Source organism: Electrophorus electricus, chromosome 3, assembly GCF_041902795.1.
Source record: "Electrophorus electricus isolate QZ-2024a chromosome 3, ASM4190279v1, whole genome shotgun sequence".
In the NCBI taxonomy this organism is placed as follows: domain Eukaryota; kingdom Metazoa; phylum Chordata; class Actinopteri; order Gymnotiformes; family Gymnotidae; genus Electrophorus; species Electrophorus electricus.
In genome coordinates, this window is record NC_137499.1 from 21,856,221 (window position 1) to 21,872,375 (window position 16,155).

General features: G+C 42.5%; 1 protein-coding gene across 5 annotated transcripts in view; it reads left to right on the forward strand.

Annotated features, from left to right (window-relative positions):
• cacng1a (calcium channel, voltage-dependent, gamma subunit 1a) overlaps positions 1-16,155 on the forward strand; it is a 40,696-nt gene that overhangs the window by 8,699 nt on the left and 15,842 nt on the right. For 4 of the 5 annotated variants that reach the window (XR_014122656.1, XM_081710593.1, XM_081710594.1 and 1 more), the window contains exon 4: positions 6,634-6,730. Coding sequence is in view for 4 of the 5 variants with exons in the window: in XM_081710593.1 (XP_081566719.1) it covers positions 6,634-6,730 (97 nt within the window). In the remaining variant the exon portion in view is untranslated. Of the gene's footprint in view, positions 1-2,013; positions 4,204-6,633; positions 6,731-16,155 lie in introns of those variants that run through there. The other variant, XM_027031144.3, reaches the window with a different exon arrangement.

Genomic DNA, 16,155 nt, shown 5'->3' on the forward strand with positions numbered 1-16,155 from the left:
CAGGGCCATATGTGGCCATACGGATGAACACACACACATACACCCACACAACCATACACACACACACACACACACACACACGTTTGGGAGGAGGGGCCGTACCATGACAGGGGCCGTACCATACCCTAACGGCGTGACTCCTGGTGCACCAACCTATCGGGCTATGACCCCAAAATCAACGTGAAATGCCGAGGCCAGAGGATCGAGCGACCCGACACAGACCAGTGCAAGCAGGTCAGAAGGGAGGAAGGCAGGCACCAACACAACAACAAACACAGAGACGGACACATGTACAGGCACAGTTAGCAGGAGCCCCAGCCAGTCCACCTATTGTCAGCTGGGTCGGAGTCCGCGCTGGCTGGGCAGGGTCCTCCCTCAACGGCTTGGGTGGAGGCGGCTGCTGAGGCTTTGGTGCCCGCGTGTCCAGAAGCGCACAAGCTGATTTGTCCGTTTCAGGGGTGGGCACTGGTGACGTTGCCTTCTTGCCTTTACGAGGCTTAGGCGTAGGCGCTTGAGCTCTGGGGCTGCAAGCCTTCACGGAGGGAGTGTCCTCATCAGACGATGACACCTCTCTGCAAGCCCTACTGGACAGCCTGCTTGCTCCGGAGCAGCGCCTCCTGGGTGGAGACTTGTGTGGTACATTTGGTTCTGGAGGCACTTCATTCTCGGAGTCCACTGGCACGGTGTCCATAACCGAGAGAGAATCCCCATAGAGGACCTCTTCCACCTCCATCGCCGGATTGTCCATACGATCGACCTCCGAGTCCGATTAGAGGCTGATGTCTGTATACCCCTCACTCCATTCATACTCCCTGTAGCTCTCCCGGTAGTCCCAATATGGATAATAGGACCCCGCGGAGTCCGGACCTGGATACTGTTCTTCCTCGTACCAGTTCTTATAGTCCATCAAGGGCCTGTAGGACTCCGCAGAGTCCAACACTGCACTACACCCAGGGCCCCCCCAAAATTTTCCAGGAACATGTTCCCTGTTGTACCAGAACAGAGAGTGCCCAAGAGTATGGGTCGGTTTCCCTGTAAGGGCTTGGGAGGAACGGTTACGTGTTTTCTTCCCGTTCTTCTTCTTTTTACTCCTCTTTCCCAGCATCCTTTAGCGGTCTGTGTTTCTATAACGCGAGGAGGCAGAGCAGGATGCGGGGGCGAGTTGCGTGAAACAGGACGAAATGTTTATTCGCACAAAATATCGAACATAGCGCTCAGGCGCATGTAAGATTAAACACCGACAATATTCACACTTAAAAGATTCACACACTAACAATACACAACGAGGAGCAAGTGTGGAACGCAGGGAGGGCGTGGCCATACGGACGAACACACACACACACACACACACACACACACACACACACACACACACACACACACACACACACATGCATACATACACAGGGAGACGTTTGGGAGTAGGGGCCGTACCATGACAGTTAAAAGTGAAAACAATATTTTCAAAATTGGCAAAGCAGTCAAGGCAGAGCAGGTAATGAAAAGCCTTACAGAAAAAAGGAAGATCTTAACTTTCTTCTAGAAAGTGTTTTAAATCAGAACTTGCACAGTGCAGAGGTAAACCTTGCCACAGTGACCTGAGCTTTAGTTGCTGCCATAGCCCTGGGATGGATACTGGGGCTCTCATTGGCTAGGAAGGCGATCATTAGCTCTGTCTCCCCAGTTGCTGTGTGACATTACAGACAATGGAGGTGTCTTGTTGGTCTCCTTCCCAGAGCTGTGGAACTTTCTCCTAGGAGGACACTGACAAGGGATTGATTGCCATTTTGTTCCTCTTATTTACAACTTTTTCCAAGAGACTTCATAAAGACTTTATTTCCCTTTACTGTGTAAACAGTCCTACATGGAAGCTTCTTCCTGGGAAATCTGTTCTATGCACCATACCTCCTTTTTCCATTCATCTGTCTCTCTCTCTTATCTGTGCTTCTCCACTTCATCCCTCGTTTCCCCCATCCACCCCCCACTCCCCACCCCGTGCCCCCCATTCCCAAGGTCTGTGTGCGATCATCTCCGTGGAAGTGATGAGGCAGTCGGTGAACAGGATGATCGAGAGCAAGGAAACCATCTGGATCGAGTACTACTACTCGTGGTCCTTCGCCTGCGCCTGCACAGGCTTTGCCCTGCTCTTCCTCAGCGGGGTCAGCCTGCTCTTGCTCTCCATGCCCCAGATGCCCAGGAACCCGTGGGAGACCTGCATGGACGCTGAACCTGAACCGATTGAGTAGGGCAGACCCTGCCGCGAAGCCGTCCTGTCATGCCACTGCCTTCTTCCTGATACTGATCGAAGCTGCAGTGCGGAAACATGGGCTCAATAAAACACAGCGAGAGGCTTATTTATTTTTTTTAACAGCATCTTCTTTTGACTACATGTTACTACTAGTGAGCAAGGAAGGATTTTAAACGTGCTTGCACTGCTCAAAAACATCCTTTCTCTCATGTGGTAACCTCTACTTGTGCACATCTGCTCTATTAGAAATTAACAGAAAAAGGAATTCCACCCATTTTCTTTTTTATATCCACAATGAGATGACTTGGTCTGCTTTAATGTGTGTTTTGTATTACATTGCTGTACATTTACACGTTTGCAACAGTTGCAACATGCTGTTCAGAACCAAGTTGGTTTCACCTGATGAAATCCACACCCAGGACATAGTGAGGACATAATGAAAGGGTTTTTAAAGAAGAATGTAGTTGTTTGCCTATGAAGGCAACATTCAATTTGAGTATTTTCAAGAACCATCTTGATGGTGTATATTTCAAAAGTGCTCATATTTACGAGGACAATGCTGATGTAATACAAAAATGACTAATATTAGCATTTATTGTATTTGTTTTCTGTAATGTGATTTTGTAACTGCTTCATCTGCCCCGCTTAAGACGCTGAGCACTGTCAGCGGTTGTGGCATTGATTTGTCTGTAAGATAGCTTTGTCTGGGGACACACTAGATGTGTTATCTGCTTTCAGCTCGGTACAGAATTTTAATATCCAGTCTGTTGTAGCCTATGAATGCCTGGCCAGACACTTTGGAGTGGTTTCAGTTCGGGCAGGTGCAAACAAAATGGCGTCCACTGCTCTTTAGAGTTTCATGAGTAGAAAAACAACTAGCTCAACCATGGCAGTCCCAGCCCTGCTTTCCCACAGATTCTATCCACTCACCCAAGTTTTAGACTTTAGGCCTCTTAGATTTTCCTGTGAATGCAGATATATTGCTTTTCTATGTTTGGTAAGATATTCAATATTAAGTTCATTATAGTTTCTCATAACTCTCTTCATATAACAAAATGAAAAGAGACTTCTTTAAACCTCTGAATTCTGAATTGCAACTTTGCCATTGAGTCGCAGCTTCTCAGAAGCTTGTACTTTAACACTTGACAATGTAAACTACTCTTACATTTAAGTAATGGTACATTTTTGGCTGCCACACAACTGTAAAATCTGTAAAAACAAAACAGGACAACTGTGAATGGTACTTTCATATTTCACGAGACAGCAGTGTGAGCCATTTTTACTTTTGATACAGATAAATGCACAATCTAATGAAAGTAAGACAACAACTCACTTCGTTTCGAATGTTAACCCTACACAAGGACACATTTCCTTTGCAGGATATAAAACCTATTATGACATCATACCTTCTAGAACCCTGCTCTTAAAGGTGCAGGGATGTTGTGTTCAAAAAGCACTGACTGAAACAAATCATTTGAAAGTTTTACTTAAAAGTTATCAATCTAGCACCTTGGTATTGTTTCTAAAGATGCAAATATAATGCATAAAGTAATTTGTTATTTCTACCCCTTAAACTTTTTCATTTGAACATAATTTAATTAAACTTGTTTATATCTGGCATTTTTAATTTCAGCATATTTGATTATAAGAAAGAGATGATAGCCCTGCAGAGGAAACCCTCTATGTAAATGATTAAAACTGTCTAAAATTCCACTTAGCTTTTCCCAAAGCTTTAAACAAAATATAAAGTTTGTAGTGTCAAACACATTATATTTTTGCATTTTTCCCTTATTATTTCATTCATTATTATTATTTCTTATCTGCATACTCTAACTGAGAGTTTTCAGATATGTATTGCAGATATACTTCCTTTCTAAAATCTGTCTTCATGTATGCTTCCTATGTCATATATTTGTATTGGAAAATGATAATAAATGACACTATTTACACAGAAATGTTGTTTAAAGTGATTGTTAGTTGTCCTCCAGGCCAGACTGAGCCACTCCGTGGTTTTGCTCTGTCCCAACACCCCAGAGGCAAACGGGCTGTGCTTGAATCTGTGGCACTGCCAGTGAGTCTTGATGATAGATCGTTATGATGGATCATAGTCTTCTTCTGGAGCCAGGGTGAATGTATTACGCCACCTGGCCATAGATGATGGGAAATGGAAGGTTTCTGGTGCAGCTAACCAGTGGCAATTTATGTCTATACTATTACTGTGAATGACAGCCATGTGACAAGGCCTCAGGTTGTGCTAATTATTCATGCTTCCTTTGGAAAAGCAGACAGCGCTATTAAAATTGGACCTGGCGTATCCATCCAAAACAAAAGCAACATTCAATGGCATACCGAAAGGTATGTATGAGAGTCAGGACCCAGTGTGGAGTAGAATGTTCCACTGAGCAGGAAATGAGGGCATCAGGTCATGTATAAAATGCCAAGATTTAATTTTAGCACATAAAACCTATCATCAACAAAAACTATAAGAAAGAAAGAAAGGTGCCCAGATGTGCTCCAAAAATGCGTGAAATAAGCCACAGGAGAACAAATGTTGAAACTGCAGACTGTTGTGAAATCCTACAACTACAAACATATATAGGGAATACCTGATTATGATCAAAAGCTCCTTCCAATTGCACCAGAAGAAAGGTTGCCTTTCTACACTGCCGTGTGTGTGAAGCCCCTCCCCATTATTCAGCCTTGCCAATCACGTCCGTTCCCAGTGGGTGCTGCCACATGCAGGGAACGCAATCATGACAATAATGAGGGGGGACGAATCAAACATCAGAGAAACTGGCGACACGGGGCCCAACTGTGTGGAATTACAATGAACCGGGATCAGGCGATTTGCACTCCCCAACAGAGTTCCAAAAAGTGTGTAAGTGTGTGTGTGTGTGTGTGTGTGTGTGTGTGTGTGTGTGTGTGTGTGTGTGTGTGTGGTGTGCGTGTCATGGAGGAAATGGCATTATCAGAGCTAACCTCTAGCATGCAACTGCTTTTCCATGCAAGATGTAAGTTACCAAATAAATTAAATGAGACATCTTATATGACATTTTAATCTTCAGTAACAAAAGAGCTTTATCTGAGTTTTCATGTGTGAATACAGTATGAATTTGTTTTAAACTAATATGCCTTGGTTTTTTGAGAGGTACTTGTGTCAGATGATTGTTTTTGGGAGTTAATGTAGCTGTAACTGCATAGACTGAAGGAATCAATCATATCATTTATAGGATCTCTGTTTCATTCTTAGGAATGCAATAATAAAAGGCTACTGGGTTCCTCTAGAGAAATCAGACATGCGGACATCAGTGTGCGGCTCTGAATTCTCTATTTAGTGATATCCTTGATAATCATAGCAGGGACAATGTGTGTATTTGAAAACCAGTGTACCTGGCAATTAAGGTAACTTTCCAGTTCACAATGGGACTCCATGCATTAATTTGGCAGCATGTGGTGTGCAAGTGCATGTCAGTGATATGCTAGCATTAGCATGGACAGATACAAAACCAGCTCTTCAATTATTCTGCTCGTGGTACAAAAAGTATTTGATGTTGTTCAGACCCTGCCAATGATCAAGATGCTTGCTAGGTTGCAAATTAATGCTCTTTGATCTTTCACAGGCAAACTCTGTGACAATATAACTGAAGAGCCACAAAATACTATTGTAGACATGCTAAAATTTAACATGCAGACAACTTAGTGATTTTGTTGCTAACTTTTCATACCCCTTTACTGAATTTTTGGACAAATCACAGCTACTTTCTATAGAAGACAGTCACCAGTACTGTACAGTGAATGGCAGAGAGGTGGAGCAGAATTTAGTCGTCACGACAACCTAAATGTGAATGAACTGCACATGTGCAAACAATGTTGCCAAGGACCAATCACTAATCTGTATTGTTTGCCCGTCCTTTGTTTTAATGTAAACAATTTAATTTGATCATTTTGACCGGATAATAGGTCCTGTGTGATTTATTATCCAGACGGAGGCTGTGAGCTGTGTGAAAGAGAAAATACAAAAGATATTCTGAACAACTGCTATTTTAAAATTGTGTGTGTAGTGATTTTGACAGATGAGCTTGTGGTTATAAAATCAGAATTATAGTGCAGAGCAGCATTTAAAAGGTGACTGCTGGTTAATATGTAGTGTTAATTGGCTGCATTTAAGTCACTATTTCATACGTGTTGTGATGTCTAACAACAGAAACATGTAAATGAGTTCAGCTTTATTGGGAATTTGGCTGTATTAAAATAATTTTTTACTCAAATATAAAGAAGGAACATGAACATGAACGCAGTCCCCCACTACTAGAAAATATGCAGTATTTTTGGGCAATAATATTAATATTATTAATTATTAATATTGATATTTGGGGAATTTGCAGGAGTCTGCACAGCCGGGGTCACAGGGGTCGCAGGGGTGCAATGGCTGACCTTTGCCTTGGTGAACCACCTACTCCATTACAGTATTTCCCCTGCCAGGTAAGTATCAAAAATCGCTTCTCTGCCTTTTTGCTAAGCTCAAGTGTATTGCAATACAGTATATGTGAGCACAGAGAGTAGGGGAGAAGCAACACCATCTGACACTAGGCAGCATGCAAATGTCACGTGATGATGTCAAAAAATATGCTAATTATCACATGCCGTGATCTAGTGAAATTTAGCGACTTTTTTGAGCAACTACTTTAGCTACTTTCCACTGAAAATAGTTGGCAACGATAACAACAACCTTGCATCTATCCTATACATGCCTTCATAGAAAATAAGGATTTGAGAAGATTGTTCGTTTGTTTGAGGAGTTATGTCTATGGTCCCTCAACACCAACAATGAGCCTTGAAATCCTTTTTGTCTTCCTGGGGGACACTACAAACCCACCATTTTACAGACACTGAATCCATTTCCAATAAACAAATGGCAGTTTTGCAATATCCAGTCTCTACGCCTTCAGTCATTCTGAACATGGAGACTGAAAGGCATGCTGGGACCGATGATTTTATGATTAGAAATAATTATTCTATCCTCCGTAGCTCATTGTGGTTTTAGGGGGTAAATTATCTGCATAAATTGAGCTTGTTGGAAAGTTTACTCCTTTTTTGATGAGGGTGTGCATAAAATGAAGCCTATGATACCTTATCACGAATGTGGTTTTACGGGAGAAGTCATTCCATTTTAAATGGTTCCCATTCATTTATATTTACTGTGACTGAAAGGGTGACAGAGGCAACCTAAACAACAGTAAAATTCTTCAGTCACAAAAACAGGATCTTAGTCACTTTGCAAGCTGTTATTTGGCCTTTTACATCCAAACGAATCATGGGCACGTGTAATTTACTATAAACTTTATGTGCATTTTACACAACTGCTACTGCTGTTGATTTTATTGAGGTTCACCTTAATGCTGTATATTTGAAACACATCTAGATACTTGCAGAATTGTTGGGGGCTTTGTGTCTAATCCAGAGACCCAGCAGAGTGGCAGGCAGTGACCTTTCACCTTCACTGCTAACAAAACCCAAGTGCTGAAAAACACAATAATGCTCTACAGGTGCATGGTACCCCAGAAGAGTGCTGAACCTCTCCCAGTGCAGTGATATATAATGTCATGATCAAGAGAAAGGATGTCACATACATTCTCATGAGTTCATTCAAATGCCAAGCGATGGAGTTGACTTAACAGAGAGGACGGATGTGAAATTTGTTCGTTTATTTACTGCGTTGTTCTGCATGAGAGAAGGATTGAAGTGATTTTGTCACACCTGCCACAACCACACCATCTGACTACGCTACCCAGAAATCCCCTGTTTGTTCCCAGTCTCCTGAATATTAATATCATGTGTGTCTTTTTAACATGCTGTGTCTTTGTTTATATATATATCCCTAGGAGTTCATTCAATCTTTGCGAAGTCTTATTTGCCTACCTTACATTACTGAGCATTACTGGGCATGTTTCTCTGGTCTCTTATTTCACTGCTCGTATCTTTGGATTACTCTTTGCGTGCCCCTTTCGGATTTGTTTATTGTATCAGATATAAACTGCCTGATTCTCGGACTACGTTTTGGATTGCTCTTTATTATTAAATTTCACAGTATTCTTGCACTCGACTCCGTCTCTGTTCTCCTAATGTTACAGAAAACTTCACTACTACTACGGAGTCGGCAGGTACTAGGACATTTCCAGACACTTTAACCGCTCAAGGGCAGTTGTTAAGCCAGCATCATCAAAGACTGGAATCCTTAAGTGATATGGTGGAGGAGTTGACTAGGCAGACACAGCAACTTACGGCCTTGGTTCCCTCGGTCACAGAGTTAATGCCCTACTTGGCTGTACTACCTGCCAGTGAGGTCAGAAATCCTGGTGTCATCGCACCTCCTCCACCCTCAGCTTCCAGTTCTCCCTTTTGTTTTGCTCCCCAGGATAAGTATAATACAATACCCATCCCATTGGATCTGGTTGCATTAAACAGTGTACTGTTCCTGTTACTTTGCGCACCAGTGCCCTTCACATAGAAACAATAAAAAAGGAGATATTTTCCAAGTAATTGTTGGGTCATACATGGCTTCTCCATCAGAACCCTGTGATTTGCTGAGAGAGGCCTGACATAACCGCATGGTCAGCTTTTTGTAGAGAGACTCTCCACATTTGTGGAGAGTACTATGAATATCAAGTTATGCTTTATGGTCTTGCCAATGCTCCTTCTGTATTCCAGTCATTCATAAATGACTTGTTAAGACATGCTTGGTAAGTTCATGGTCACCTACATAGACGACATTAGTGTACTCCCCATCTCTGCCTTCCATCTCCAGAAGACAACCTTCCTCGGGTACATTATCAGTGACACAGGAGTCACCATGGATGGTAAAAAAGTGGATGCTGTGGTGAATTGGCCAGAGCCACCAACTCCAAAGAAGTTACAGAGGTTTTTGTGGTTCACAAATATCTACAGTTCCTGTCCAGAGGAGAAACTATATGTGTTGCCTGCTTTCCACAACAGACTGATCACCTGGGTACATACTTCACTTACCTCTGGTCATCCCAGGGAAATACTCAGCAGTTTGTGTCCCACAGGTATTGGTGGGAGACCATGAATAAGGATACACACGACTTCATAGCTTCATGCTCAGATTTTTCACAATCTGCACGCTACCTGTTGGTAAACTCATGCCTCTTCCTATACCAGAGAGACCGTGGTCTCACTTAACCATAGATTTTGCTACTAATTTACCCATCAGAGGGCAAGACTACGTACTTACCATCATTGACAGTTTTTCTAAAGCTGTGAGATTTGTACCATTACCCTCTCTGCCTTCCACCTTCAAGACAGCCGAAATCTTGTTCCAGGATGTATTTAGGATATATGGAATGCCTGGGGATATCATGTCAGAGGACCTCAATTTACCTCGAAAGTATGGAAAGCATTTATGGAGATGCTGGGAGTAACCATCAGCTTGACTTTTGGGTACCACCCACAAAGCAATGGCCAGGTGGAGAGAGTAAATTAGGAAATTGGAAAGGACCATTGTCAGCTCCATTGGCGGAGCGTGCCGCCCCCTCCACTGGAGATCAAGTTTACACCAGTTTTCACCATCAGGGAGATACTGGACTCCAGGAGACAAGGAAATGAGATACAGTATCTCATTGACTGGGAGGGTTACAGACCAGAGGAGAAGTGTTGGATTCCCAGGAGATAATTTTTTGGAATACACTTTTGCCTGCTCCTTTTAGATTTGTTTACTATATCAGATATTCATTAACTCTTGACCCTGCCTGTTTCTCTGACTGCACTTTGGATTGCCCTTCACTATTAAAATTCTCAGTCTTCCTGCATTCAACTCTGATCTCCAAACATTACAGATTTGGATTGTGGTTTGTAGCCTCTTAAAATTCTATCCTTTCACTGTAGTAATCACAGATTATAGATTCTCCAGTATGCTAGAAACACTTAGTGTTATCAAAGGGGCCTCCCTGATAAAATGTTTTAAAATTTTATCATTTAAAATTAAATTGCGATCATTCATCTCTTAGCGCTTGAACAACAACAAGAGCTAGTTGATAAAATGATAAAAGATAAAGGAGTAAAAGATAAAAAAGAATCTGAAGATGTTATGATTCCGAGATTTACATTAAAAGATGCTATAAAAAGCCAGTAACAGCCTGTCCTTGTATCTTACTATTTAAGTCTGTTCATGCAATAACTGAATTGGCAACTGTGAGAGCTTGTTGTGTGGAAAATTATTGCAATAATGAGCAATGCTTGACTTTTAAGGTGAGAGAGAGAGATATGTTATTATTTGTGTGGTCTGATTTAACTATACGTTTTAGCAGGTGATGGGTTTCCTTAATATGTTTTGTCCATTCTCTCTCTTCCCTGTGAGCAAAAATCAGCTACAGGATTCATACATAAGAGTGCTAAAGTGGTTATATTTTGGCAAGCTTTATTTGGCAACAGTAAAATAAGCATCTACATCATTCGGCCTTTTGGTAATAACACCTTTTTGCCTCATTTCGAAGGCCATGTGTAATTTGTGCAGAGTGCATTAGTGATAGGCATGCATGCAATATTGATATGACGTTGTCTGCGCTGAGGGATGTGGACAGAGAGAGAGCATGGCTGTGTTCTTTGAAAGTGTAATGAGGAAATATCACCGTGGAGACGGGAAAAACGCCATGGTCCAAAATGGCCTCCGCTTGCAGCAAAGAAGGTGACTGCCATCGAAACCATTCAGTGTAGATCGGCAATCCCTGGGAAGAAAGGGAAAAAGTGACAGAATTCCTCTAGAATATGCAGTGCAGCTTGTCTCCATAGGGCCACGTTTCCAGGAAGATACTCCCCTCACAAGCTGATTTACTAACTCTGTAAAAAGGTTCTCTGCACATTTCTCCACTGATGTCATAACATATATATTTATATACCCTCCAGCCATAATGGTCAATGGCAATTGATATAAAAGGTTGTTTTGTGACAAGTTGTTGATATAGTTGTTCTCTAGTACCTTCAAGAATGGTTCTCCTAATGCAGAGGGGGGTGTCATGGACAGGTAGCACCTTGCTAGATGATGGCGTTCTTTGCAAACAAAGAAGCAAGGTGCAGTATTTAGCTGAGAGGATTACTTCATCTTCTGGTATCACTGACAACTGGAAAAAAAGCTATCCTGACAAGTACAAGCAGTTGCAGACAGAATCTTTGTCAATTTGGTACATGTTAAAAAAGTAATGTGCTAAGTTAGTTCACACTGCTAACTATTTAAAAGACTATTAAAAAAAACTGTGGTTCATCTGTAACCAGCCTAGACTTTGACCAATAGCCAATACCATGCCATTAAAGTGCAGACATTTTCCATGTGAAATTGCACGAAAGTACTTCATAATGGTTGGAGGACTCTCTATCGTCAATTATTTTCACAATGAAACCGATGCTTGCATGGTAACTGTGACACTGCATGTGAGCATGAGGCGGAGAGACTCTCCCTGACCTTTTTGTGTGGGAATATGTTCAGACGCAGTACTGATCTCATATCAACCATCCACGTTTGAAAAAGCCTTTGTGCAAAAAGGTGTTTCTGTATGTGTAGCTGTGAGAGAGACACTATTCCAAAAGCCCGCCTCATTAAATCCAGTCTGAACTGTGCTCATACTGAGAGGTGTTGGCAGTGATGGTGATTTAGTTAACCTTTCTCACGATATGAAGAGGACACATTTCAGCTCCACCGAGAGAGAGAGAGAGAGAGAGAGAGAGAGAGAGAGAGAGAGAGAGAGAGAGAGAGAAACAGCTCTTGCCTAATGGGAGGAGAAAAACTTGGCTTGCTTTTGAATGCACCACACCCCACACATCCAGAGCTCATTTGCAGAACTTCTGAAATCAATTTCTGTGAGAAATCTTTTACATACACACATGAATACAGCACTCTTTTAGAGACCCTATTTGTTCTCATTTTAAAATTAGATCTGAAAATGACAATCTTGCATCAGGACAACTAGTTATATGGTACATTGTTACATCCACCATGAAAACCTGAGTGGAGTGAAACAGGTGACATGGTGGCTAGAGGTGACCATAAAAGCATTCGCACCAGACTTTTTTCAGTTTTGCAACAGAACACATAAAATTAAAGCCAATTAAAATATGACATTTAGGCAAACAAAAGGTTTAGAAATAAGACATGGGTATGAATGTCATTTTCATTGTACTGCTCATTCATACAACACAGCTTGTTGCAAGAAACACTTACAGAAACCCAAAAATGCAGAGGCTTAGCAATACCAGACCTTGAAGCATGTTATTGGGCAGCAACCTTTAGGGCCCTCTTGTATTGGGAACACCCAGCTGACTCATCTGCAGAGTGGGTTAAATCCGAGGCCTCATCCTGCTATTCAGCTGCTCTGGCTGTCCTCCTGGATCTTTCTCTTCCCCTACCTTGGAGCAGGATATGTAACAACCAGCTAGTGAGGCACTCGCCTCAAATATGGGTGCAATTGTCTATACTTGTCTATACTCTGCTCTATTCATCGAAAAGTCACTCCTCCCCTTCCACATTTGGAGGCACTTTTTCTGTTTGGCACACACTCGGCCTGTGCTGTCTTTCTCAGTTCCATGTTGACAACTGCTTTGCCTCCTTCACACAGCTCCAAAATAAATATCATCTCCCCTCAAAACATCAGTTCAGATACCTCTGAATGTCTCCTGGCAAAACATCACTTCAGATACCTCCAAATATCTCACAGTAAAACATCACTTCAGATAACTCCAAGTGAGACATTTTATTTGATCCTGTACCCACCATTTCCCTCTAAAACCCCAACCTACCTTAATGAATGACATCCTTAGCTGGGCTGAGAGATTATGAAGGAGTGATATCAAAGATCAGTGACATTACTGGAAGGCGCATGGAATGCAGACTTGGGTGAAGGGTTGGACGAATACACATGGAGTGAAGCACTGGACAGGATATTTTCATCTTCCTTCAATCCTACACACTATTTGAAGCATTTCAGAACTGTCCACTGGGTGCACTGGTTTAAGGCCAAAATAAGATGTTTCGCAACTGATGTTGACTGAGCTCTGTCCTCTCTATGCTATTCCGTTTTGGGCCTGTCCCCTAGTGGTATGATTCTGGGACAAGATATTTAAATGTCTTTCTGATATATGCAAAATTACCATTTCACTTTCTTCTTGCACATCCCTGCTGGGTGTTCTGCCAATGGATTCTCCCTTCTCGGCTGCCCAGAGAGGACCAGTCGACCTGGCCACATTCCTTGCCCGAAGGGTTATTCTTTTCAATTGGAAATTACCAGTCACTCCTCCAATCCAGACACTAGGTTAGGTCTTTAGGGCTGGAGAATATCAGATGTTCACTCAGGGGTGAGTGGAATTTTTTTGCTAAGACCTGGAACCCCTATAAAATGCATTTTAGAAGGATAACTTTCTAAAAGAAAAGATGCACTTGAAATGTTATCACTTTCTTTGTGTGTTGGAAAATTGACATTAAAAGTGTTAAATGTATACAAATGGTACAAACACGTTTATTTCAAAAGTAGATTCTCAACCCAGACCCAGTGTATACTTTATTCTAGTCCTGTTTGTAGCCTTTGTATATTAAAATCACAAACACCCACAAAAGACCCACAAAAAGTAAAAAAAAAAAAAAAAACATTTGGCATTAATAATGAATTAGGATTGCATGGTCTGACTCATGCACCACCCTCCGTTGCATGTTTTCCTGGAGATTTGTTGGACAATTTTAGCTAAGGGTGTTGCTAATGTCTTCCCTGACACACCAAGAAAGCACACGTATACCCACACACACTTGAAGACCCATTCAGATAGTTATGGTCTCTCAACCAGGGACAGAAGGAGGAGGAGAACGCAAAGAGCACATTGTTCTGACTCGTGTGACATTTACCATGTTCATTTATGTCTGATCTTGCATGTGTTTTTGGTGTGTATGAGGGAGGAGGGTGTGGAGTGGGGGGGATACTTGATTTGCAGTGACATGTAAAAAGCTATTTATATACTTTTTGAACCCTTGTTTCAACACAGTCACCCTTCAACATGGTTGCATCCCACAATACCTTGGGGATATTCTGTCATAGTGCCATCTTGCCAAACAAGTGTTTGTACATGTCTCCAACAGCAATACCGCTAAAATAAGCATCCTTATATTTGGGCAACCCCCTTTTCTCCTCCACATTGCCCCCTGTGGCAAAGAGATACAGACTGTGCCCCGGCTATGTGTTTAATATGATCATAATGCGCCTTGTTCCCCCTGTCATTAGCAAGTCAGTGAAGGGTGAAATCAGTGAGACTTCACAAGAGAGAACCTCCCACGGCGGTGCCAGAGCAGTATCACGGGGGGGAGGGGGGGTGTTTGGTGAGAAAACAAACTGGGGGTTATGTGCCAAGGCATTTGCTCTTCAGTACAGTAAATTCCCATTCTTACCTCCTACGCTGAGCAAGTCACACCAACACCTGCACAGGTTGTAGAGCTCCAGTTCAAATTTTACAGTTCTCAGGTGTCCTCTGACACAAATGCATTGGCTTCTGCTTATGCACAAGTGTATGCGCATTACATGCCTTGCCAACATATTCTAGTCAAAGGAGTCCCGAAGTCCTGGATCCTGGTGCCCGTATTCTCTGCTCACCAACACCTGGGCAAGCTACTCATAAATAACTGATAAATAACTGATGAACAAGGAACTGGAAAAGCAGGAAGCATGAAATTGTAGGGCAGTAGTTGTCCATGACTGCAGATGAGACACCCAGAGATTTAAAAAGTGCTTTCAGTTTAGCAGAATACCCCATCACTAGCACCACCAGCACATATCCCAGCACGTTCCTAAACTAGCCCACAGATATCCCAACAACGTCAGGAGGGCAGGTAGGCATGAAATCTGCAGCCCAAACTGTGGAAAAGGTTTCACGTCCCTGGCAACTCCGACGCCCTCGCGGATTCTCCAGTCCCTTTTGGCTGGGACTCGGCCAGATAAAATATCTGCACTCCAGTGACCAGATGAGCAGCCTGAATGGAGCCTCCTCAGGCCGGCTGCACCAAACTGTGAGCTCGACTACGTAATCCCAAGGCTGCAAAGGTCTGAGGCAGGCAGCGGTCGCCATGACTACTGCTGAGTTGCAGCTGGGAGCAGTGAGGGATAGAGAGAGTGCGAATGAAAGTGTGTCCATGCGTGTGTGTGTGTGTGTTGCTTATGAGAACTCACTATCACCTTTATCTGAAATGTAGATATCCTTTTCAACTAATGAGTAAGCAAACAAACAAACAAATATCTTCAAAAGCAAGTATATGGATAGACACATTTGGGCTCCCTGCTCTTCTGTTTACTGCAAGTGCAGTCAATAAATTTCTTGGCAACGAGTCTCTTCCTGCAAAAACGCCAAATAGCTACAGGCTGTTAAAGAAGCAGGCCATACAGAATGAATGAATGAATGAAAAACAGACAATTTAATTTAGTACAATTTAATTTGTATAATGTCGCATTATACAAATTATACCACGCTAACTGGCTAAGCAGGCCTTTCATTTTTTATTTTTTGGCCCTCCAAACTAGAAGAAACCTTTAAGCCTCAAGCAAAAAATACAATACAGAGCTATATGGCTGCGAGTTTACTGTAGCTTTCAAATGATCTCATTGCAGATGAATGCATGTGAAGATACAGAGTGGAGCACATTCAGAAGAGAGAAAAAATGACAGGGAGCATGAGAGGGAGATACCACACAGTGCCATGAGCACCGTGTGTGTGTGTGTGTGTGTGTGTGTGTGTGTGTACCAGGCCAGGCCTGACAGGGAGGATCACCCCCCCTACCCCACTGGGCCACGTCCTCTATACAGCTCACACATTCACTGAGAGCTCTCTGACACACACACACACACACACACACACACACACACACACAA